Source organism: Carassius auratus, chromosome 44, assembly GCF_003368295.1.
Source record: "Carassius auratus strain Wakin chromosome 44, ASM336829v1, whole genome shotgun sequence".
Classification (NCBI taxonomy): domain Eukaryota; kingdom Metazoa; phylum Chordata; class Actinopteri; order Cypriniformes; family Cyprinidae; genus Carassius; species Carassius auratus.
In genome coordinates, this window is record NC_039286.1 from 15,188,156 (window position 1) to 15,211,811 (window position 23,656).

General features: G+C 39.3%; 2 protein-coding genes across 4 annotated transcripts; both read right to left on the reverse strand.

Moving 5' to 3' along the window:
- Positions 1-1,167: 1,167 nt before the first annotated feature.
- Positions 1,168-3,356, reverse strand: LOC113062644 (keratin, type I cytoskeletal 13-like). 2 transcript variants are annotated; one of them, XM_026232639.1, is made up of 7 exons: positions 2,808-3,356; positions 2,438-2,520; positions 2,195-2,351; positions 1,946-2,107; positions 1,729-1,854; positions 1,425-1,645; positions 1,168-1,333 (listed from the first exon to the last, which is right to left on the reverse strand). In XM_026232639.1, the coding sequence occupies exons 1-7, from the start codon at positions 3,285-3,287 to the stop codon at positions 1,210-1,212; spliced, it is 1,353 nt and encodes a 450-aa protein (XP_026088424.1). In that variant the 5' UTR covers positions 3,288-3,356; the 3' UTR covers positions 1,168-1,209. The 2 variants fall into 2 exon arrangements, with proteins under 2 accessions (XP_026088424.1, XP_026088425.1); XM_026232640.1 differs by having other exon boundaries at positions 1,171-1,330.
- Positions 3,357-9,235: 5,879 nt separating this feature from the next.
- Positions 9,236-11,400, reverse strand: LOC113062643 (keratin, type I cytoskeletal 13-like). 2 transcript variants are annotated; one of them, XM_026232638.1, is made up of 7 exons: positions 10,906-11,400; positions 10,555-10,637; positions 10,312-10,468; positions 10,063-10,224; positions 9,846-9,971; positions 9,542-9,762; positions 9,236-9,447 (listed from the first exon to the last, which is right to left on the reverse strand). In XM_026232638.1, exons 1-7 carry the CDS (start codon positions 11,383-11,385, stop codon positions 9,327-9,329), a joined length of 1,350 nt encoding a protein of 449 aa, XP_026088423.1. In that variant the 5' UTR covers positions 11,386-11,400; the 3' UTR covers positions 9,236-9,326. The 2 variants fall into 2 exon arrangements, with proteins under 2 accessions (XP_026088423.1, XP_026088422.1); XM_026232637.1 differs by having other exon boundaries at positions 9,236-9,450.
- Between the last annotated feature and the right edge of the window lie 12,256 nt (positions 11,401-23,656).

Consider the following 23,656-nt stretch of genomic DNA (forward strand, 5'->3'; position numbering starts at 1 on the left):
AGGACCAGAGGCCAATGGGTGAATTTGGCCAGGATGCTGGGGTTACTCCCCTAGTATTTTTCGAAGGACATCCTGGGATTTTTAATGACCATAGAGAGTCAGGACCTCGGTTTAACTTCTCACCCGTAAGACGGTGCTTTTTGTCAGTTTAGTGTCCACATCACTACCCTGGGGTGATAGGAACCACACAGACCACAGGGTGAGCGCTAAAACCTCTTCCAGCAAGCTAATTTTTCCAGGAGGTCTTCCATCCAGGTACTGACCAGGTTTAACCTTGCTCAGTGGGCAACCAGTTTTGAGCTTTTAAATAATGTATTGTTAATTCTACAGTAGCCTATTGAAAAATGCAATCATTTAAATTAGTTAAGTTGTTTATTTGCTTCACATAGGCACTGTATTTTTATTATTAAATATATCTCTCTTATCTCTTATTAAAATAATGCTTATAAATGTGTCTGGAGCAGCCCCCGCCATTCTTTCAAATCGACTCTCTGCCAAGAGACCCACCCTCCTCTGTCTCTGATTGGCCGTGAACCTGAAACAAACCAATCAATCCAACGATGGCAGCGAGTATTACCCAATCAGGGGCTGAATAGGACGAGTCTTCACAGAATGTCGGTGGGATGATTTGCATGATATGCTGCACTGAAGACAAGCTCCGAAAATACGGGACAAACCCCGCCCCGTATTGATTGAAAATGGGGCGCGCTATTTTATTCTCAAATACGTGACGATTCCGTATTTTAAGGGACGGGTGGCAATCCTAGTTTAGAGATGCACAGAGGTACGTTAGCCAAGCTCTCTCTCTCTCTCTGTCATGCTGATTTGATGCTCAGGAAATATTTCTTATTATCAATATTGAAAACATTGCTTAATATTTTTGTGAAAACCCTGATCTTGTTTTTTTTCAATGTTCTTTAATGAATAGAAAGTAGTATTTATGTGTATAATGTATTTAATTAGCATAATTTAGCTTCATTAGCTTCATTTACATTTAGCAAATATTCCTGGCAAAGCTCATTTTTGGATTGGGGCAAATAACATTTCTGATAACTTCAAATAATTAATTTGTTTCACATTAAAACATCTGTGAGCAAAATAAAACTCAGACACAAAAGTACACGTAAAAGAGTTTATTAATTTTTCATCACTCCGAGTTGTGTTGCTTCATCTCAAGAGTTGTTATGCTGGTTGTTCTTGTTTGACATCTCACTTGGAATGGGTCATAGACTGGGTGGAGGAGATCACTTTGCCGTCCTTCACCTCCTCTACAATGGTGACCACTTTGCGTTTAGTTGAGGATGAGGATGAGGACTGTGTGGTTTGAATACTTCTGAGGATGGGGGAAAAACATAAATTTATAGACTACTCCGAATCTTAATCTCACAAATCAGGACGTAAATGTCTGGATATTAATGTCTCACCCAGAAACCTCTCCATCCATCAGTCTTCTGTACTCTGCAATCTCCATCTCCAGTCTGGTCTTGATGTCCAAAAGCATCTGATACTCTTGCCGTTGACGCTCCAGATCACCACGAAGCTGTCCCAGCTGCTGCTCCATGTTGGTCACTTTGATTTGGTAACTGTTTAACATGGAGGAGTAGCGGTCCTGCGTGTCTGCCAAAGTGCCTTCCAGGGACGCTTTCTGTTGAGGGGGAAGTCATTATTTTAAAGCCTGTGTGATGTATCATAACAGCAAAAACAAGATTGACCTGGTGACCTACTTACCATGCTGAGCTGTGATTGTAGTTCAATTTCAAGACCCTGGAGTGTGCGTTTGAGCTCTGTGATCTCTGTTTTGGTTGACTGAAGGATTTCTGTGCTTACAGTGACTTCTTTGTGGAGGTTTTCGGTCTATAAGAGACAATTCACAGGAAGGCAGTCAGATAAGTAATTTAGTTTTTATTTGGTTTTGGTTTTTTAAGGCAAATGAATGTTGTTTTACCTTATTGGTGAACCAGGCCTCAAGATCTCTGCGGTTCTTGGCAGCAACAGCCTCGTATTGTTCACGGATTTCAGCCATGATCTTTGTCAGGTCTTCCTGTGGTGCTGCATCTACCTCTACATTGACTTGTCCGCTCATCTGGGAGCGAGCTGCCAAGAGTTCCTAAAGATGCAATAACAACTACTGAGCATTTCCCTCATCAGGAAGAATAACGGTTTATTAAAGACTATCAATCAACCTCCAACTTACCTCCTCATGGTTCTTCTTGAGGAAGATCAGCTCTTCTTTTAGACCCTCAATCTGCATTTCCAGGTCAGATCTGGCCATTGTCAGCTCATCCAGCACCCTCCTCAGGCCAGCAATGTCTGCCTCTACAGACTGCCTCATGCTCAGCTCATTCTCATATCTGCACATCAATCAAACCCTTAAGTAAGCACTTAGGTCCATTTAAGATGTTTATATTTTGCTTTTCTCTTAGTTATATGGACTTACTTGACCCTGAAGTCATCTGTGGCCAGTTTGGTGTTGTCAGTGCTGAGATAGATGCCTCCATTAACACAAGTGGCATCCTGGATCTTCAGGAAACAATAACATTTATAAATTCAGACATCTCTTGGGAATTATTTGAGTTTGGAGGTATCTCTTATTTATCCTAATTGCATCCATCTCCATGTTTATCTCCAAAAATTAAATGGTTATCTTGTACAAAAATCACTTATATATTCATTCTAAACTATTCAACTGCATAGTATCTGCTGCTTTATTTTTAGCACATTATTCATATGAAGATAAGATAGCAAAAAGATATATAAGTACAGCTACAAATACTGGTTAAATGTTTCTTTCTGACAATAACACATACTTTGTTCTGGAGGTCACTGATCGTAGCATAATAGGCACTGTAGTCACGAGCAGAGGGGGATGTCTTGCTCTCCATGAACTGCTGGATCTTCAGCTCAAGATCAGCATTGGCCTTCTCAAGAGAGCGCACCTTCTCCAGGTAGGAGGCCAGACGGTCATTGAGGTTTTGCATGGTGGCTTTCTCATTTGCGGACACATCGAAAGCATCAGACTGGTTGAAGCCAGCACCGCCACCGAAACCAGCACCGAAACCAGCACCACCACCGAAACCAGAACCACTTCCGTAGCCGCCACCGCCTCCAGCAGAGTAGGAATGAGAAGCAGAGGAGCTTGAGATACGTGTCCCATATCCTCCAGCTCCCCCGTGCATGCTTCCTGCATACTTATTAGACATACGGCTGCCTCCACCACCAAGGGACAAGCGGGATCCTCCCATGGATCCTCCAGAGGACATTTGACTGCGAGCGTATGAAACAGACATGATTGTAGAGGAGGCTTGTTGTTCTGTTCTCTGACTGGAGAGAGTGAGAAGTGAGGAACAGGTGGCCCGTGATCCTTTTATTTGGTATAAATGAGGGAGGGAACGTTCATTATCCAAGGAGGTGGAGTGAGAAACCACTGCCTCACTCTCCAAACACAAAGCAAATAAACACTGTAACACACATTCACATAGCATTCAGCCAATTGTATGGTTTGTATATGACTCAGTACCAAAACAGTATGCGTAAGTTTTTGATTTGCACAGCACTGTTCTTCATCTAATAGCTCATTTCAGAGACCTTTTGTGCACTTAAATTTCACCTTTTTGATGTGTAGTGGTTTTAAAATGAAAAATTATAAGAAAGCTGTACTGAAAATATAGAATGTATAAAAACTATAAAGTGGGAGTGTCTGTCCTCAGGGTGCAAATACTGAGACAAACCTCCCTCCAAAAAAACAAGCTGCAGCAAAGCAAAGGTTACTGTGTCATACAAACAAGAGAATAGAACATTTCACAACTATTTATTTAAAAATATGCATTATCATATGTACGTACAAGAATATAGAATAGAATGTTTAATATCTTTATTATATAAAATAATAATATTAATTTTACAAGCATTCAAAATCCCATTTATTTATTAATCTCAAGTCATGCCTTTTTTTTTGGGATGAAACCATTCTTTACACTATGCTTGTATCCACCTTATTTTGCAATGTGGAAGTAGATACAATGATGTATTTCCTTATAATGTGTTAATCTTTGGATTTTTTGGATGCAATTATTAATTTTACAGTAGTATTCAGAATGTTTTCCATTTGTTCCATGAATTTTTGAAGAAAAAAAATAATAATAATTTACACAAATTTACCATTATTTACCTAGCATTGCTAAAATATAATTTTCAGTGGGGGAAAAAAATCTAAACAAACGGAGCCTTGACATTTAAATTGTGTGTTTTTGTGTGTGCATATATAAGGAGAAAGAAGTAATATCAGATATGTTAAAAATATTTGTGTAAAAACTGTATATTTAATGGTAACACTGAATAATTCCAAACAACTACACAATGTATCCAAAATTACTACACCATTCTAAATTTCATATAAAATGACATGGAATGTAGACTCATGCTCCTCCTCAAAGCATTCAGCAAGATCTAATTTAAGTAAATTCAACTTCAGCATCATCATGACCATCAGAATTTGATCCATTATGTGCATCTTAAATTGGAAGTATAGAATTTAACAGTGTACAATAAAGAGCTAGTGTCATTCTTGAGAATGGCAAGGACTAAGGGATCTTCACTGTGGAACTGTATTGCTGTAATACAGAGTCAGAGACGTTCAGATCCATATGCAGTAGTTTATTAAAGAATGGTCAGACAGGCAGAAATCAGGAACAGCATCAAGTGTGTCAAGGGATATCCAGAAACAGCAACAATACCAGGCAGAGGTCGGGGCAGGCTGCAGAGAATCACAGGTAGTATAAACAATCCAAAGTCAGACACGAGAGGAACAAACACAAGGAGAAACGCTTGACAGACTGGGCTATAACAAGACTTCGCACTTATTGAGAGTCCAAACACAGTTTATATAGGGGAGTGGTAATGGGGAACACCTGGTGGTTATTAGCCCTAAGCACGGGATTATGGGAAATGGAGTTGGGAATGGAAATACAAGAATGCCAGAGAGTCTTGAGTGGAGTGCCCTCCATTGGAGTTCATGGGCACTCCAGCTGATGATCGTGATATAGATCTGATCTGGAGCCCTTCCTGGGCTTAACTGGGGAACAGGGGCCCTACCTGGGCTTAACATGGGGAACAGGGGCCCTTCCTGGGCCTAACATGGGGAACAGGAGGCCGCCATGGGCATAACTCGGGAACAGGAGGCCGCCGTGGGCTTAACTCGGGAACAGGAGGCCGCCGTGGGCATAACTCGGGAACAGGAGGCCGCCGTGGGCTTAACTCGGGAACAGGAGGCCGCCGTGGGCTTAACTCGGGAACAGGAGGCCGCCGTGGGCTTAACTCTGAGAACAGGGGCCCGACGTGGGCTTAACTCGGGATCAGGAGCCCGACGTGGGCTTAACTCGGGATCAGGAGCCCACCAGGGTGGAGCAGAGGACCACCACAGCCGAGCAGACGAGACAGAAGCCCACCAGCGTGGGGCAGAGGACCACCACATCTGAGCAGATGGCTAGCGGTTGTACGGTTAGCGGTGACTTGGCTGGACCTTGATTCTGGAAGATCAACGGTGACTTGACTTTGTTCACGAAGATCAACAGTTACTTGACTTGACTCTGGACAGTCAGTGGTGACTTGACCTGACTCTGGACGGTCAGCAGTGACTTGACCTGACTCTGGACGGTAAGTGGTGATTTGAGCTGACACTGGACGGTCAGCGGTGACTTGACTGGACCTTGATTTTGGAAGATCGACGGGGACCTAACATGACTCGGGAAGATCAACAGGGATTTGACATGACTTGGGAAGATAAACTGTGGCGGCCATCTTGTGCAGTGGAGTTGGGCTGGCGGCCATCTTGTGCAGTGGTGCTGGGCTGGTGGCCATCTTGTACAGAGGCGCTTGGCTGGTGGAAATCTTGTGCAGTGGCGCCCAGCTGGCAGCCATCTCATGCAGTGACTTTGGGGCTTTAAAGTCCTCTGCCTCTCCTACAGTGAAGAAACACATAACAAGAGTGCATAGTCCATAATGTATCTTAAACTACAGATAAATTCCCCTCCAGGTAACTGTGATTTAATGGGTTCTCTGAGTCTAAAACGGAACAAGTCCTTATCTCATCGTAAAGTGGTACTTGATCTGACAACTCACAGAACGGGTGAACATACTCCTCAATAGATAGGCCTCCTTGACGAAGACATAATAGCTGGTCTACAGGGTCCATGGTTGAGCTGGATAGATGAATCGCTGACATAGAGGTGGGAACAGATATCTTGGTAATGAGACGATACCGTTCTGCTGGATCCTGGTATGGCAAAGTCTTCTGTAATATGGAGTCAGAGACGTTCAAATCCATACACAGTAGTTTTTTAAAGAATGGTCAGACAGAAAGAAATCAGGAACAGCATCAAGTGTGTCAAGGGATATCCAGAAATATCAACAATACCAGGCAGAGGACGGGGCAGGCGGCAGAGAATCACAGGTAGTATAAACAATCCAAAGTCAGACACGAGAGGAACAAACACAAGGAGAAACGCTCGAAAATTGACAGACTGGGCTATAACAAGACTTTGCACTTATTGAAAGTCCAAAAAAAAAGTTTATATAGGGGAGTGGTAATGGGGAGCACCTGGTGGTTATTAGCCCTAAACACAGGATTATGGGAAATGGAGTTGGGAATGGAAATACAAGAATGCTAGAGAGTCTTAAGTGGTGTGCCCTCCATTGGAGTGCATGGGCACTCCAGCTGATGATCGTGACAATTGCCTTGTGTAACATTATTTTATCGCCTTAGGCATAAGTGTGGTCTGTCAATGGCTGTACTTCAGCCATCACCGTACTGAAGGAAGAGCTGCAATGTGTTAGTTTGTGCAGTCTCATGGTCACCTTGCTCATCTTCTGCAAAACACAACACTGGAGTCAGTCAGATGCTCAGGAGAAAATTATAAATTCTCTACCCCCTATTTACAAAAAATAGTCAAATATTTTGTACATGGCACCATGGTGTTCCAGTCCCAGTAAAGTGGTCCTTCTATTCAATACAATCACAGTACCTGGCTTTCAGGGATAGTTCACCCAAAAATGTTCATCATTTACTCAACCTCGAGTTGTTCTAAACCTGTATAAATTTCTTTGTTCTGCTGAACACAAAGGAGGATATTTGGAATAATGTTAATATAGAAACTATTCTTGGATCCTATTCACTACCATAAAAAACACTTGAACGAGCTGTGTTTAACCAAGTCTCTGCCTTTCTCACACAGAAAATCCTCCTTGACAGCAAACAATCTGAGTTTAGACTGGCAAGATTGGAATCTAAATCTTCAATACTTATCTTGCTTGATCTATCCACTGCTTTTGAAATGGTTAACCACCAGATCCTCCTATCAGCCCTACTGACAAAGGGCATATCAGGAACCCCATTCCTGGGATGGTTTGAGTCTTACCTATCAGATAGGTCTTTCAATGTATCTTGGAGAGGTGATGTGTCCAAGTCACAACATCTAAGTACTGGGGTGCCTCAGGGCTCAGTTCTTGGGCCACTTCTCTTCTCTGTCTACATGGCATCATTAGATTCTCTCATTAAGAAACATGGCTTTTCATACCACTGCTATACTGATGACACTCAATTCTACCTCTCATTCCATCCTGATGATCCGATGGTAGCTGCTTGCATCTCAGCTTGTATAACAGACATTTCTTGCTGGATGAAGGACCATCACCTTCAACTGAACCTTGCCAAGGCAGAGCTGCTTATGGTTCCAGCAAGCCAATCGTTTCATCACAATTCACCATTAAATTAGGCACGTCAACCATAACTTCTTCAAACAGCCAGAAACCTTGGAGTTATGATTGATTATCAGCTAACTTTCTCAGACCACATTGCTAATACTGTCCAGTCCTGCAGATAACCATTTGCTTTATACAACATTAAGAAGATCAGGCCCTTTTTTTCGAAACATGTTGCATTACTCCTTGTTCAAGCTCTTGTTCTGTCCAGGCTGGACTATTGCAATGCTCTCTTGGCAGGTCTTTCAGCCAGTTCTATCAAACCTTTACAATTAATCCAGAATGCGGCAGCAAAATAAATTTTAAATGACCCGAAAAGAATACACATCACACCTCTGTTTATCAATTTGCACTGGCTACCAATAACTGCTCGCATTAAAATTCCACCTACTCAACTCAATCCGAGCAGCTGAGTCCTTAGCCGTCTCCAAGAATCGGCTTAAAACACATATTTTCCATCTGTATTAGACCCTCTAACTAAAAAAAAAAATAAAAAATACTATTAGCTGAAGTGCTTTACCGGATACCTGACACATTATGTTTCTAAAATAGCGGCGCCCACACTTATGTGAAAAATAAGGTGGATAGAGTATAAAGATGAGCCCAAATGTTGTTACTATGGCAACAAGAACAAAGTACAAAACCAAATTCTAACAACCAGAACAAAAGGGAATCACATTTAGCGCATGCATTAGGACAATAAAACGTGATCGCCTGATATGAGATCAAGAAAGCCCTTGAATAATTGATCTTTAGCTGATAGCAGGGAGTGTTTTAAAGTGTTTTAAAGTGAATAAATAAAAGTTGGATATGAAACACCTTGTTCCATAAAAACTGAGCAGGAGAAGTGACTATTATTTGTTATGTTGCTTGCTGCATGAATAATAATACTATTTATTCCCAAAGAAAAAGCTGAATTGCTTCATTTAAAACTAAAGCAACTGGATCTTGTCTAGTTCAGTTGTTTTATGAAAAGGTTTTGAAATGAGGGTGAGAGATCTTGAAGTCCATTGCCTAAGTTGGTCTGCATGGCTTTCTGCTCCCAAACATCTGCTCCACCCATTCTGGCTCACATTATTTCAGTTTATATGCCAAAAACCACAGTTTCACGCTTCGCTGCAGGACTTTTCATATTTTACAAAAACTCACTTACTGTAAACAAGTAAAGTGTTTATAATAGACTGTGCTTGTGTCCCTATGCAGGGGTAACATCACTCGGATAGTAAGAATTCATATGTACAGCTGTAACCAATTGAGAACTGTGATCTTGTTTTTTTCAGTATTCTTTAATGAGTAGTATTTATGTTTATTATGTGTTTAATTAGCCTAATTTAGCTTCATTTGCTTCATTTCAATTAAGCAAATATTCCTGGTGAAGCTCATTTTTGTAATGGGGCAAATAACGTTTCGGATGACTTCAAATTATGAATTTGTTTAGCATCAAAACATCTGTGAGCAAAATAAAACTCAAACTCAAAAGTACATGTAAACCAGTTTATTAATTTTTCATCACTCTGAGTTGTGTTGCTTCATCTCAAGAGTTGTTATGCTGGTTGTTCTTGTTTGACATCTCACTTGGAATGGGTCATAGCCTGGGTGGAGGAGATCACTTTGCCGTCCTTCACCTCCTCTACAATGGTGACCACTTTGCGTGTAGTTGAGGATGAGGATGAGGATTGTGAGGTTTGAATACTTCTGAGGATGGGGGAAAAACAAAAATTTATAGACTACTCCGAATCTTAATCTCACAAATCAGGACGTAAATGTCTGGATATCAATGTCTCACCCAGAAGCCTCTCCATCCAGCAGTCTTCTGTACTCTGCAATCTCCATCTCCAGTCTGGTCTTGATGTCCAAAAGCATCTGATACTCTTGCCGTTGACGCTCCAGATCACCACGAAGCTGTCCCAGCTGCTGCTCCATGCTGGTCACCTGCATTTGGTAACCGCTTAACATGGAGGAGTAGCGGGCCTGCGTGTCTGCCAAAGTGCCTTCCAGTGACGCTTTCTGTTGAGAGGGAAGTCATTATTTTAAAGCCTGTGTGATGTATCATAACAGCAAAAACAAGATTGACCTGGTGACCTACTTACCATGCTGAGCTGTGATTGTAGTTCAATTTCAAGACCCTGGAGTGTGCGTTTGAGCTCTGTGATCTCTGTTTTGGTTGACTGAAGGATTTCTGTGCTTACAGCGACTTCTTTGTGGAGGTTTTCGGTCTGTGAGAGACAATCAACAGGAAAGCAGTCAAGTAAGTTGTTTAGTTTTGATTTGGTTTTGGTTTCTTAAGACAAACGAATGTAATTTTACCTTAGTGTTGAACCAGGCCTCAAGATCTCTGCGGTTCTTGGCAGCAACAGCCTCGTATTGTTCACGGATTTCAGCCATGATCTTTGTCAGGTCTTCCTGTGGTGCTGCATCTACCTCTACATTGACTTGTCCGCTCATCTGGGAGCGAGCTGCCAAGAGTTCCTAAAGATGCAATAACAACTACTGAGCATTTCCCTCATCAGGAAGAATAACGGTTTATTAAAGACTATCAATCAACCTCCAACTTACCTCCTCATGGTTCTTCTTGAGGAAGATCAGCTCTTCTTTTAGACCCTCAATCTGCATTTCCAGGTCAGATCTGGCCATTGTCAGCTCATCCAGCACCCTCCTCAGGCCAGCAATGTCTGCCTCTACAGACTGCCTCATGCTCAGCTCATTCTCATATCTGCACATCAATCAAACCCTTAAGTAAGCACTTAGGTCCATTTAAGATGTTTATAGTCTGCTTTTTTCTTAGTTATATGGACTTACTTGACCCTGAAGTCATCTGCGGCCAGCTTGGCATTGTCAATGCTGAGATAGATGCCTCCATTAACACGAGTGGCATCCTGGATCTTCAGGAAACAATAACATTTATAAATTCAGACATCTCTTGGGAATTATTTGAGTTTAGTGGTATCTCTTATTTGTCCTAATTGCATCCATCTCCATGTTTATCTCCAACAATTAAATGGTTCTTGTACAAAAATCATACTACAAAACTGCATAGTATCTGCTGCTTTATTTTTAGCACATTATTCATATGAAGATAAGACAGCAAAAAGATATATAAGCACAGCTACAAATACTGGTTAAATGTTTCTTTCTGACAATAACACATACTTTGTTCTGGAGGTCACTGATCGTAGCATAATAGGCACTGTAGTCACGAGCAGAGGGGGATGTCTTGCTCTCCATGAACTGCCGGATCTTCAGCTCAAGATCAGCATTGGCCTTCTCAAGAGAGCGCACCTTCTCCAGGTAGGAGGCCAGACGGTCATTGAGGTTTTGCATGGTGGCTTTCTCATTTGCGGACACATCAAATGAATCAGACTGGTTGAAGCCAGCACCGCCACCGAAACCAGCACCGAAACCAGCACCGCCACCAAAACCAGAACCACTTCCGTAGCCACCACCGCCTCCAGCAGAGTAGGAACGAGAAGCAGAGGAGCTTGAGATACGTGTCCCATATCCTCCAGCTCCCCCGTGCATGCTGCCTGCATACTTATTAGACATACGGCTGCCTCCACCACCAAGGGACAAGCGGGATCCTCCCATGGTTCCTCCAGAGGACATTTGACTGCGAGCGTATGAAACAGACATGATTGTAGAGGAGGCTTGTTGTTCTGTTCTCTGACTGGAGAGAGTGAGAAGTGAGGAACAGATGACCCGTGATCCTTTTATTTGGTATAAATGAGGGAGGGAACGTTAGTTGTCCAAGAAGGTGGAGTGAGAAACCACTGCCTCGCTCTCCCAACACAAAGCAAACAAATACTGACACACACATTCACACAGCATTCAGACAATTTTTGGGTTCTTTTTTTTTTTTTTTTTTTATGACTCAGTACCAAAACAGTATGCATACGTTTTTGATTTGCACAGCATTGTTTTTGGTCTAATAGCTTATTTCAGAGACCTTTTGTGCACTTAAATTGAACCTTTTTGGTGTTTAGTGGTTTTAAAATGATAAATTATAAGATAACTCTATTGAAAATATAGTATATATAAGAACTAGAAAGTAGGAGTGTCTGTCCTCAGGGTGCAAATACTGAGACAAACCCAAAAAAAACAAGCTGCAGCAATGCCAAGGTTACAGTGTCATACAAACAAAAGAATAGAACATTTCACAACTATTTATTTGAAAATATGCATCATCATATGTACGCACCAGTATATAGAATAGAATGTTTAATATCTGTATTATTTTAAATAATAATATTAATTTTACAAGCATTCAAAATCCCAGTTGTTTATTAATCTCAAGTCATGCCTTTTGTGTGGATGAAATCATTCTTTACGCTATGCCTGTGTAGAGTATAGAGACAAGCCCAAAAGTTGTTGCCATGGTGACAAGAACAAAGTACAAAAACAAATACTAACAAACAGAACAAAAGGGAATCACATTTAGCACAGGCGTTAACACACTAAAACTTGATCGCCTGATAAGAGAACAAGACAGCCCTTTAATAACTAATCTTTAGCTGATAGCAGGGAGTGTTTTATAGGGAAGAAATAAAAGTTGGATATGAAACACCAAACTGCAGAGACTAAGTGTACTTTTTTATTAATGTTGCTTGATGCATGAATAATAATGCTATTTATTCCCAAAGAAAAAGCTGAATTGCTTCATTTAAAACTCAAGCAACTGGATCTTGTCTAGTTCAGTTGTTTTATGAAAAGGTTTTGAAATGAGGGTGAGAGATCTTGAAGTGCATTGCCTAAGTTGGTCTGCATGGCTTTCTGCTCCCAAACGTCGGCTCCACCCATTCTGGCTCACATTATTTAAGTTTATATGCCAAAAACCACAGTTTCACGCTTCACTGCAAGACTATTTATATTTTACAAAGACTCACTTACTGTAAACAAGTAAAGGGTTTATAATAGACTGTGCTTGTGTCCCTATGCAGGGGTAACATCACTCGGATAGTAAGAATTTATATGTGCAGCTATAACCAATTGAGAAATGTGAATGACTCGCCTGGTGACCAATTTTTAAGCAGTCAAAAAGTGTGGTCCTCTTTCTTAAGTTTTAGGTGCTTAGAGTAAATAAAGTACAGGGAAGTCTCAGAGAAAAGGTCTAACCTGGATGAAACATTGTTTTATGTTAGGCTAACACATTAACACAATTCTAGCATAGCAAATAGAGGAGTGTGACACAAAGTCTAACGCCTGAACTAAGACAAATAAACTAAAGCCTAATGCCTGCTTCATATTAAGTGCAACACTAATTATGTGCGTAATAACACTTCAGTAATTTGTCATTCCTCTCTGAATTATTCAAAGCCGGTTGTGTGCAGCTGGTAAATAGGACTTATCTCTTTGTAGTTGTTCTTTACAATTAAATATTTATGCAAACATAAGTTAGTTACAATCATACAATCATAATGCACAGGAAAAACACCATGGACATTTCATTCAGTGTTGTGTTTTGAAAATGTTGTGATGGTTGTAATATATTGCACTTTGTGAGTCCTATATTTGGATTGTTAATGCAATAAAAATATGCAAAATCTTTTTGTATTGCATTAATTAAATAATCCAAATTCGACTCACATAGTCAAACAACAAAGAAATATGTTTATAAGTTTTGTATCTCTCTGTTCAGCGTTAGTTTTTTGTTGTTGTTGTTGTTGTTTCCTCTTAACAAAGGCATGCATTTTGAATACGTTTGAATCAGTGTGTCTTTCTTTGACTTCAGTTTAGATTTTCATTGCAGTGCTATTGTGCTGGGCCTTACAGGGAATGTGACACTTTTGTGAACCTGCACCAGGTGAGCATTTGAGGACAACAGGCGTGTCAAATCAATACAAATAGCAGCTTAGGTAACATCTAGAGACCAACAAGGTGACAGATTCCTTCATTCTTCTCCCCCAGGGCTTGGCAAGTATACGCAAGTATGAAGGAAACTGTTCTGGCAGTGCCCTCCACCCTCCTATCAGTCACTTCTGATTCTTTTCAAAAATTCATAAGTGATCTTGAGCAATTCTTTTGTTATTTATGTGAGATAAATTACATGTTCATTTAGGTACTGTTTTGAAAGAACATGTGTTCAAACTAATTGGTCAAATTGTGCTGATCTTTGATTCAAGTAGAATACAATATATTTTTGCTGTCAGTTTTATCAGTTTCTATAGCATAACATTTTTTTTTTAAGGTTTAAGATATATATTTTGCTATATTAGTATACATACGTAGATGTGGACATAGAGATCTGCTAAAAACTTGTGGTTTATTTGACATGCTTGTAATAAACTTTTCTAAAATGATTGTACATGCAGATTTAATGACCTCACATAAAGTACATAAATATAGACTGTAAAAAAATATATTTTTTAAGATTACTGGAGTAAGTTTTATGAGGAAATACCGTTTCAGTATTTCTACTTCAAACGCCATGTCTTTGTTTGCACAATTTACTAGCAGTTTCTAAGTGATTTGTTTCTGAAACATTTCTTCGTTTATTTAGGAATATCAAAGACCAAAAGGTGATTTAAAATGGTTGAAAAACTGTGTGGAATTTTCGATAAGCTACCTTAACTATACATTTTCATCACACATTATGGCTTAAAATCCTTGTTGAGACATTTGTTTCAGTGTTATTTGTCTAGTATGTCAGAATGTTCTGAGGTTCTGAAGACAAATTTCATGAATGTGCAAACAAAGGCTTGTAAAGGCCCATCACGTAATCATCTGCTCACCCTCAACCAATGAGAATCTTCCCCTTTCACCTGATCCTTCTGACTGCGCTGGGAGTTTCAAAGAGGTTTTGTTTTTATGTGGTTTTAAGACATTTATGGCATTTCTGAAAGGGAAACTGTATGCATGACTGTCAAGACATCCATTAACACTTGTGCTCGCAAGAATCCACCATATCATTAACCAAAGAGGGGATTTGGGTGTGTTGCATTGACAAAGTGTGCTTTCCGTAATCTTAAATAAGTCTTGGTCACGTAAAGTAAGCAAGAATGTTTCAACAAGTACTAAGATGTTTTCTTTCTTTCCAAATGTGATTAGGGGAAAAAAATACACTGGATTGCTTGATTTTTATTCTTAAGTTTAAACAGCTTTTCATCTGTAACCTATTACGTAAGTCTTAAAGCATTGAGAGTACAGGGCGTTTTGAGCAGAGGTTTCAGTTTGCTTTAGTTTTATTGGAGCAGCCAAGCCCCACCCCACTCCACCCACTGAAGCTCACATTACTGCATGACCCTGTGTTGATGTAAACAGTTAAATTCACCATTCAGAACCAAATTACCATGATGCTATTAAACAAGATATTACAAGATTAGTTTACCAAGCAGTGTTAACTTTGACAGCAAATTCGGATTTAGTTTCAGTCATAGTTTTTTTGACTAAAATGCCATTTAGTTTTAGTGATATTTCAGTCACTTTCTGAATTATGTAGCTTTTGTTGACTAAATATCAAAAGATTGTAGTTAACTCAAATCTAATAGGTTTGGTTACAGTGTAATGCATTTATTAAACATTTCTCTGAAATATATTCCTGGAGAAAAGATCTATTAACCTGGTAATATGAATGATATTGAAGTTTGAACATGCAATATAGACACATTCAACTGCTGTGACACACAACATGCCTTTATATTAAATTAAAACCTACTTATTATTAACAGGGAGTGATTTTATTTCTTTCTTTTGTTGCTTGATTAATGCCCAATCCCAATTCTACCCCTTAGCCCTTCCCCTTTCCTGTCTCAATTCTCTTTTGGTTGGAGGGGAAGGGGGAAGAGGAAGGGCCAGATAGCCCTTCAAACGAAGATTTTTCAGGACCACACTTCAAACAAAGGGGTATGAATTATCTCGGCAACATGGCTGCTACAGCAAACAAAAATACACTTAAATGTAAGCTTTTTTTGGCATAAATAAAGATTTTAATGGAGAGTAATCATCTGTTTTATGTTACATTCAATTGTGAGTTCATATTAATGGTCATGTTACTCAAAGAAATGTTTCCAAAAAATCATTGTTTGCTAATGTCATATCATTACAGACTGCATGATAGTGCCACAGCATATGTCTGATCAGGGCTATAACTGCCGTAGACATTGATGGGGGCTGACCCCCCCAATATTGTGTATTGTAAGAGCTAGACGACGAATGATGGCGTGTGACGTCATGTTAGCTGTGTCCCAATTCTTAGGGGAATATTTTCTCCCCTACCCCTTGACAGTCTGTTTCAAGGGACAAGGGGAAGGGATAGGCAGAGGGGTAGGGGAAGGGGAAGGGGTATAAAATAGAATTGGGATTGGGCCTAACATTAATGACACAGACAAAAGCAACTAAATTAAGTCACTGTCCCTTTAAAAAAAGAATACGTGGATGCAAAATACAGATACACATCTGAATTTCTCCCAACTGTTTATGTTCACTTAAGACGTAACCAAGTTTTTATGTGGATACTCATCAAAAAGGACAATTTTGCATGCATTCCTCCGTTCATGTGCAATAAGACGCGAAAGAGAACTGAAGTCAGTAGTCCTGCACTGTCTGTCTATCGACTAATCTTAAATATTTTTTACACTAATTAATATTTTTCGACTAAACTATTTTTAAAGTTTGCACTAAAAAAATGGTTTTATAACAGACATTTTGTGACAGATGGGTATCCATAAATGGTGATTGAGTGTCAACTCTGACTGAAATTAAATTAAGTTTAATAAGTTTTTATTTTGTTATCATCTCGTTTTTAGTCGTCTCGACTAAAATTTTGACTGAAATTATTTCTCAACCAAATCAACACTGTTACAAAGACCATGTTTGGGTTTGTTTTAGAAGATACCAGTATAAATTTGACTAAAAATACAAAATTGGTATCTCAGATATTCATCTGTTTTATTGTAACTGAATTAATTGGGTGTAATTATAACAACATAACTGTAGTACTATTAATGATAGGACACCTACACAATATTCACAGACTACAATTGCGGTGTATACATTTCAGAATTAACCATAGTTACTTCTAACTGGAAAGAAGATGAAAAAAAAAGACACCTGTGAGAACCTTTATTCATAAAGTGACTCTATTATTCTGCAGAATGTTGTGAGTCATAACTGAGTCACTTGTTTATTTCAATGGGATTATGTTGCAACAAAGTGTGTGTTTGTACTAACCATAACCTTTGTGAATCTCTGCACATCCCAACTTGTTGTCAAACCATGCAGTAGACAGAATATAAATAACTAGATTATCGTATTTTATGTTTTTAATTTGTGGAACGCTTATATTGTCCCTCTGTTTCTTGCTGTGGCCCGTGAACCTTGGGTGAGCGTTTGAGAACAGAGGGTGTGTCAGAATGATTCGAAGCACAGGTTGGGTAACATCCAGAGACTAGGGGACAGATTCTTTCATTCCTTCTCCCTCAGGGTTTGGCAAGTAAACACGGGCATGACAGCAGAAAAACTGCTATCAGTGACCTACGCCCTCCCATCAATCACTCGCCCACTTCATTCACACACTGCTGTCAGATGTTCTTGCGAAATGTTCTTCTATGTCATCACTACAAAAAGCTCCTTTTAGAACCTTTATTTTTAAGTTTACATAAATTTGCGCACTTGAAATCTAAAATATGTGCATCGTTTTGTCAGTGTTTTCCTATGCTGACATCTTTATGTTTCAATGTAAGACTACAATAATTCCAAAACTGGTGCATGTTCATGACTTGCTCCCAAGATTAGTCTGATATCCTAAAATATACTGAAGTAATATTCTTAGAGCTCGGCTCAGCTTGTCTGCAGATGTTAGTTGCCCTTTTAAGGTCTGTTGGTGGAACCGTTCTGCAAATGTAGCCCAGTAGAGGAACGTAAGCCAATATCTCGCAAATGTCCAATATTTGAAACATCCAGCTGCATGCTGCTGTTGGGCAATGAACTGTGGAATATAATACATGACTTTTCCACTGCCGTTGCCAGGGATGGAAAGGAACTGTTGCTTATACTTTCCGAGCTTGAATTAACTTTTATTGTGTCCCCGTGAAATTTGTGAATAACGTGTGAGCTTGCAGACAAGCACTGCATTTGTCTGTTGGCAATAAATTAGGAAAATACTTCTACATGTATTTTCAAATGAATTTTCTTCCTGTGATGCAAAGCTGAATTTTCAGCATCCAGTCTTCAGTGTCACATGATGCTCAAGAAATTATTATCAATGTCAAAAACAGTTGTACTGCTTTCATATTTTTGTAGTAACCATGATATCAAAGAATTCTGGCAATAGTATGATGTTGAAATGAAACATTGTCTTTACTGTCACTTCTGATCAGTTGCATGCATCATTGCTAAATATAAGTTTCTTTTAGAAAAGTCTTACTGAAAGAGTATATGCAAATACATTTTGTGTGTCCTGTAACATTAGTGGTTTTGACTCCCATCCGTGGTTGCAGGGAAATCTCAGGACTACTGCCCTATAAGGTGCTGTAGTTACCTCAGAGTTGCAGAAACCTGTCCTGGTCACAGTACACTTGATGTGAAATGACAAAGGAAGAAAAAACTGTGAACTATAGGAATGTGCAAACAAAGGCTTAGTAAAATAGAAATAAAAACAAAGATGACCGTAAAATGCATATTCTTTAAAAATAAATTGAAATTATGGGTTAAAGTCAGTGTTCATAATGTGCAATTTAAAAGATAAAAAAAAACAAAGAGTTTGAGTTTTGAGTTTGAGTTTTTAGTTTGTTACCCTGAAGTAACATTGCCAATAGAGGGTTACGTGTGTGAGTAAATGTTGCACTGTGGTGATTTGAATATAAGGTAAATCTTAACCTGTTCAGACCAAACTCTGTCTGCAAAAACACATTCTCTTCCAACTAAATGACTCCCCACAAGCTCGAAAACAAACAAAGGAGTTTATGTGAGATAGTCTTTGGTGCATATCTTGAAACAATTCCCTCAGACCTGAAATATGTTGCTGATGCTTTATTACACAATTTTGCAAATGAAATCTGTGCTCCAGCTGGCTTGCATTTGAGATGCTGTAAGCACAGCTTGAACGTCAGCCCAGCGTGTGATTTCTTATAGAAGATTACAGTAGAAGATTACAGTGATGTGTTCCTGCTGAATCATACTTGAATGGATTTAAAACCATTTCCACAAGAACAAGTGTATATGACTGTAGTGTACAGTAAAAAACACCATATATTTAATTTAGATTCAAAATAGTATTTATTATCAATGCTTTGCGCTTTTTACAATTTCAATGTTGTTTTCTTGATCTGTATACTCTTAAAATAAAGGTTCTTTATTGCCATTAGGGTTAGGGTTAGGGTTAGGTCCATGAAGGACTTTTAACATCCATGGGACCCTTTCATTCAAGAGACATACATTTTCCTTTCTACTCCCCAATTATCTTTGAGTAGTCCATTCCCATTCAGTTGGCTGACTGTGACAGTAATAACACATCAATGCAGTTTTTTTTTTTAACAGTGAACAATGTGCTGTTTCTCTCAGATAATCCTGCAAAAAACAAGCATCTCATTTGTAAAACAAATACTGGTACAACTGGGTGTGCCGCCACCGGCTAGATCACCCACCCAGAAACATGCGCAACAGCAGTTCTAGCAACACCAAACATGAAAAAAAATCTGCTGGAAATGTACTCATCCTCAGGCCATCCAAGATTTAAATAATTTTGTTCTTCATCAGAACAGATTTGGAGAAATGTAGCATTACGTCACTTGTTCACTAATGGATCCTCTGCAGTGAATGGGTGCCGTCAGAATGAGAGACCAAACAGCTGAAAAAAACATCACAATATTCCACAATTAATCTACATGACTCCAGTTCATCAATTAACGTCTTGAGAAGTACAAAAAGCTGTGGTTTATAAGAAATACATCTATCATTAAGTCATTTTAAACAATTGCTTCTAGCCTCCAGTAAAAATATCACATCAAAAGCCACTGACATGTTATTGTTTAGAATGATTTTGGACTGGTTTGGCTTGTAAACAGTGTTTGATCTGTGCATATTTCTCTTGAGAAGACAAGATGACTTCTTCACTGGAGAAAGCAATGGATAGAGGACTTGTTCTTTAGCCGGAGGTAACAGCTTGAAGTTAAAAATGTTTACGAACATGCAGCTTTTCACTTCATAATATGTTCATTGATGGATTGGAGTTTTGTGGATTACTTGTGGATTATTGTGATGTTTTTATCAGCTGTTTGGACTCTCATTCTCACGGCACCCATTCACTGCAGAAGAACCTTTGGTGAGCCAGTGAGCAATTTCTTTAGATGAAGAAACAAACTTATTTACATCATGGATGGCCTGAGTGTAAGCCTGCAGATTTGTTTCAGTGAACTATTCTTTTAAGTTGAATCTCTCTTATTCAAGAACAGTAGTCTTCAGTGTTTCTGAAATGATCAGTATCACGCTTTGCCTGATGAGTGAACAGTAGATAACTGAGTGATCCTGTGATCCTTCTTATCTTTGTTATACAATTGCTGTTGATTTTTTAATGAGACAGAAACTCCTGTTGTGACCTTTACATGCCAAACACATAACACTGGACATTTTCTGTCTGCATGGTTAAAACATCTAAGCCCCATTTTTGTAGATATTATCCCAAATTATCTGAGTCTCCATCTTTTTGAAGAGCGGATCTCAAAAGATAATCAGCACACTTTAGCCAATGACAGTTTGGTGCTTTAGATTTTATTACATATTCCAGTTTATAGACGCAGTTAATCTGTCAACATCCACCTGGAATAAACGGCAACACCAGGGTGTATGTGAAAGAAAGTGGCAGTTTGAGTAGATCTTAACACATGTTCATGCAAAGATTTCCACAATAGAATGCTGCCGACATTCAGATGTTGTCTTGCTGTGTAAATATCCTCGCTCTCATTGAATCTGCTCCGACCAGTTCTTCCTGTTACATGTGCTGTCCATTCATCTGCCTTCCTCCCAGTTTGCAGCCCACCGTGGCACGGTGTGGTTTGTTTTCATAAGGTCACATTTCCTCATTGCAGTGCTTTGCCAAAAGGGATAAAACTTTTCGAAACCGGAAATTACATCACACTCATGTTCCTTTTGTAGAGCTCAAAAGAAGATATTTTGAAAAATATTTCATCTGTCATTTCATCCGGACTATGAAAGTTAGTGGGGTACAAAATAACACTGATTTTCATGTATGTACAAGAATAAACACTCTTTAAAAATATCCTCAAAATAACTATCCCTTGAGCTACTCAAATAAAGTGCTTATACAAATGAGAAACGTTCTGTTGGAAAGTTGCTTGCTCATGTGAGTTATGTTATGTTATATCCATTACTCATAAAGCTCTTGAAAAGGCTCTGACAAGGCAGTTTTCAAAGCTGTTATACTGATGTATGAAGCACTGTTGTGGTCAAATTTCCATAATTAAAAAGATGACAACTTCATAGAGAGCACAGCATGTTTTTATGCATTCAATGTCATCTCATCTAACACATATGGCAGTTGAAGGCCTGTTAATGTAAACACTGTCCAACATAAGAGAATGATGAATTAATAAGTCAAGTCAGGTCATTCTATTATCTAGCGCTTTTCACAATCCATTTTGTTTCATTGCAGCCTTCGTGTCTTTAAAACCTCAGTAGACAAGCCAAAATTTACTGCACCAGGAAAAACACTCCTGGAGCCATCTGGCCTTGTTTTCCTAATAAGTGTATTTTTTAGCAGTCAAAAACTCGAGAAACATTTTCCAGCATCCGCTCTTGTATTTTAACAAGATTTCCTGTCCCTTTTGTTGAAAACAGCCCCACAGCATAAAGACTTTTCCCTCAAAATCTTTTTTCTTGTCTTACTGAATGTAATGCTATAAAAAGCTACAGACACAGCTACTTTAAAGTACTTGTTTTGTGTGTGTGTGTGTGTGTTTGGGTGTAACTGAGCTATGTTCAAGCTTTCAGCCCTGCAAACTTTTGTCCTCTTTCACAAGTGTAATTGTTGACACAGGGAGATTTTCAAGGGAGTGTCTGATTCGAAACAGCTTCCGTTTGCTGATTACTGTCCCAGTGGCTGCTGTTCCTTGATCCACACCAGGATTTCTCAATCCTTCTTGTTTTTGTCTCTTATCAAAGTCATGATTCACCTCATAAGATCATTAGTAATGTGCTGCTCCGTGACCTGAACTGGGTGTGTCAGATTATTGAGACACCTCAAATCAACAGTAGGGCTGAGAAACACTGATAGAATTAATACAAGAGTGTTATGTTCTCTTAACTAAATTATGAATGAATAAACTAATGAATGCCTTTATTATCATTATACGCACGTACAATGAAATTAGGATAGCTTCCCCCAACATAAATTTACATATCACATAGTGCACATTTAACAAATGCACAAGTCATAATTTAACAATGTTACGTACTTGCACAATAAAGAGTTTGAGTTACTTGAGACTAACCTTTAACAAGCAAGTTGAGAGTTATATTGCACACAAGTGTATATTGCACTAGGTCTCCCCAAAGGGGGAGAGAGAGAGAGAAAAAAACTGCGTAACAGTAAGATTAAGATTCAAGTGACCTGGCTGGTGAGCAAGAGGAACAGCCATGTAGGCATGTTAAAATGTTGGTATACAAGTGTATTTTCACCCCTAGTTGGGCACTTAACGTTTAGTTTGGTTTGCTTTGTTGAAATCTCCAGCTATAATGTGAACACCATCAGGGTGCATACTCTATAGTTTGTCTATGGCATTTAGTAGGAGAGCAAGAGCATTGTTTTTATTGGCGTCGGGTGGTATATAAACAGCGGTTATAATCACTACAGTAAAAAAACTGGTGAGTTTGCTGGCCAGTCAAGCACACCAACACCATGGTCATTTTACCAACTTTTGGTGCTTTTGGCAATGTGGGCATGTGAAAAATTACATCTGCATCTTCAAAAAGCTGGTCAGCAGAAGGAAGCATGAGGTGCTTGGTAAATGGGTGACTTTGGTTTTCTTCCAGACTCTAGGACCTTGGTTTCCAAATGAAATACAAAAATTGCTCTCATCTGAAAAAAGGACTTTGGACCACTGGGCAACAGTCCAGTTCTTCTTCTCCTTAGCCCAGGTAAGACGCCTCTGACGTTGTCTGTGGTTCAGGAGTGCCTTAGCAAGAGGAATACAGCAACTGTAGCCAAATTCCTTGACACGTCTGTATGCCTTGACCCCAGCCTCAGTCCATTCCTTGTGAAATTCTTGAATTGATTTTGCTTGACAATCCTCATAAGGCTGGGGTTCTCTCGGTTGGTTTTACACCTTGTCAGATCAGCAGTCTTTCCCATGATTATGTAGCCTAAGCGTGGCCTGACTTGACTTATTTTTCCTTAAAGAAATAACTCGCCCGGCTGCAGATCCCAGACTTGACATGGGATGAATGACGCCCCTGAATTGGCCAAAAAATACACTGGCCTGAGTCTGGCTGCCAAAACTGCCGGCATTGGGTCACAATCATGTCGACAAGAATTGCAATACTTAGCCAGTATTGGTCTCGGTACTAAAACTGAGTCAACACCACCGGCATTGGGCCACAATCACACCAACAAGAAATGAAACACACTGAAACTGGGCCGATACCAGCAATGTCACTTTTACAAGTATTTTGCCCTCACACCATTTCTTTTCATGACATCCCTACTGACCCCCATAACATCCATATGTGATTCCTTTCCCCCTGTATAAATGACACAATGTTAATTTATTATCTTTTTTTTTTTATCCAGGAGCTTCCTCCAGTAAGCGTACCCTAAAAGAGGGACATGCTGACAGAAAGAGAGACAAAAAGGAAACAGACAATGACACGAATGATTATTCAGACAATCTCAGACTGACAACATGAAAGGTAACTGTTAACATTTGGAACACACCTTTGGAAGAATTTGGTTGCA

Coding starts and splice junctions, on each gene's coding strand:
- LOC113062644 (XM_026232639.1), bottom strand. CDS start 3,287: ATGTCTGTTTCATACGCTCGCAGTCAAATGTCCTCTGGAGGATCCATG. Junction 2,521..2,807: donor TCAGTGACCTCCAGAACAAA/GTATGTGTTATT, acceptor TGTTTCCTGAAG/ATCCAGGATGCCACTTGTGT. Junction 1,855..1,945: donor AGGCCTGGTTCACCAATAAG/GTAAAACAACAT, acceptor TGTCTCTTATAG/ACCGAAAACCTCCACAAAGA.
- LOC113062643 (XM_026232637.1), bottom strand. CDS start 11,385: ATGTCTGTTTCATACGCTCGCAGTCAAATGTCCTCTGGAGGAACCATG. Junction 10,638..10,905: donor TCAGTGACCTCCAGAACAAA/GTATGTGTTATT, acceptor TGTTTCCTGAAG/ATCCAGGATGCCACTCGTGT. Junction 10,225..10,311: donor TCAAGAAGAACCATGAGGAG/GTAAGTTGGAGG, acceptor TTGCATCTTTAG/GAACTCTTGGCAGCTCGCTC.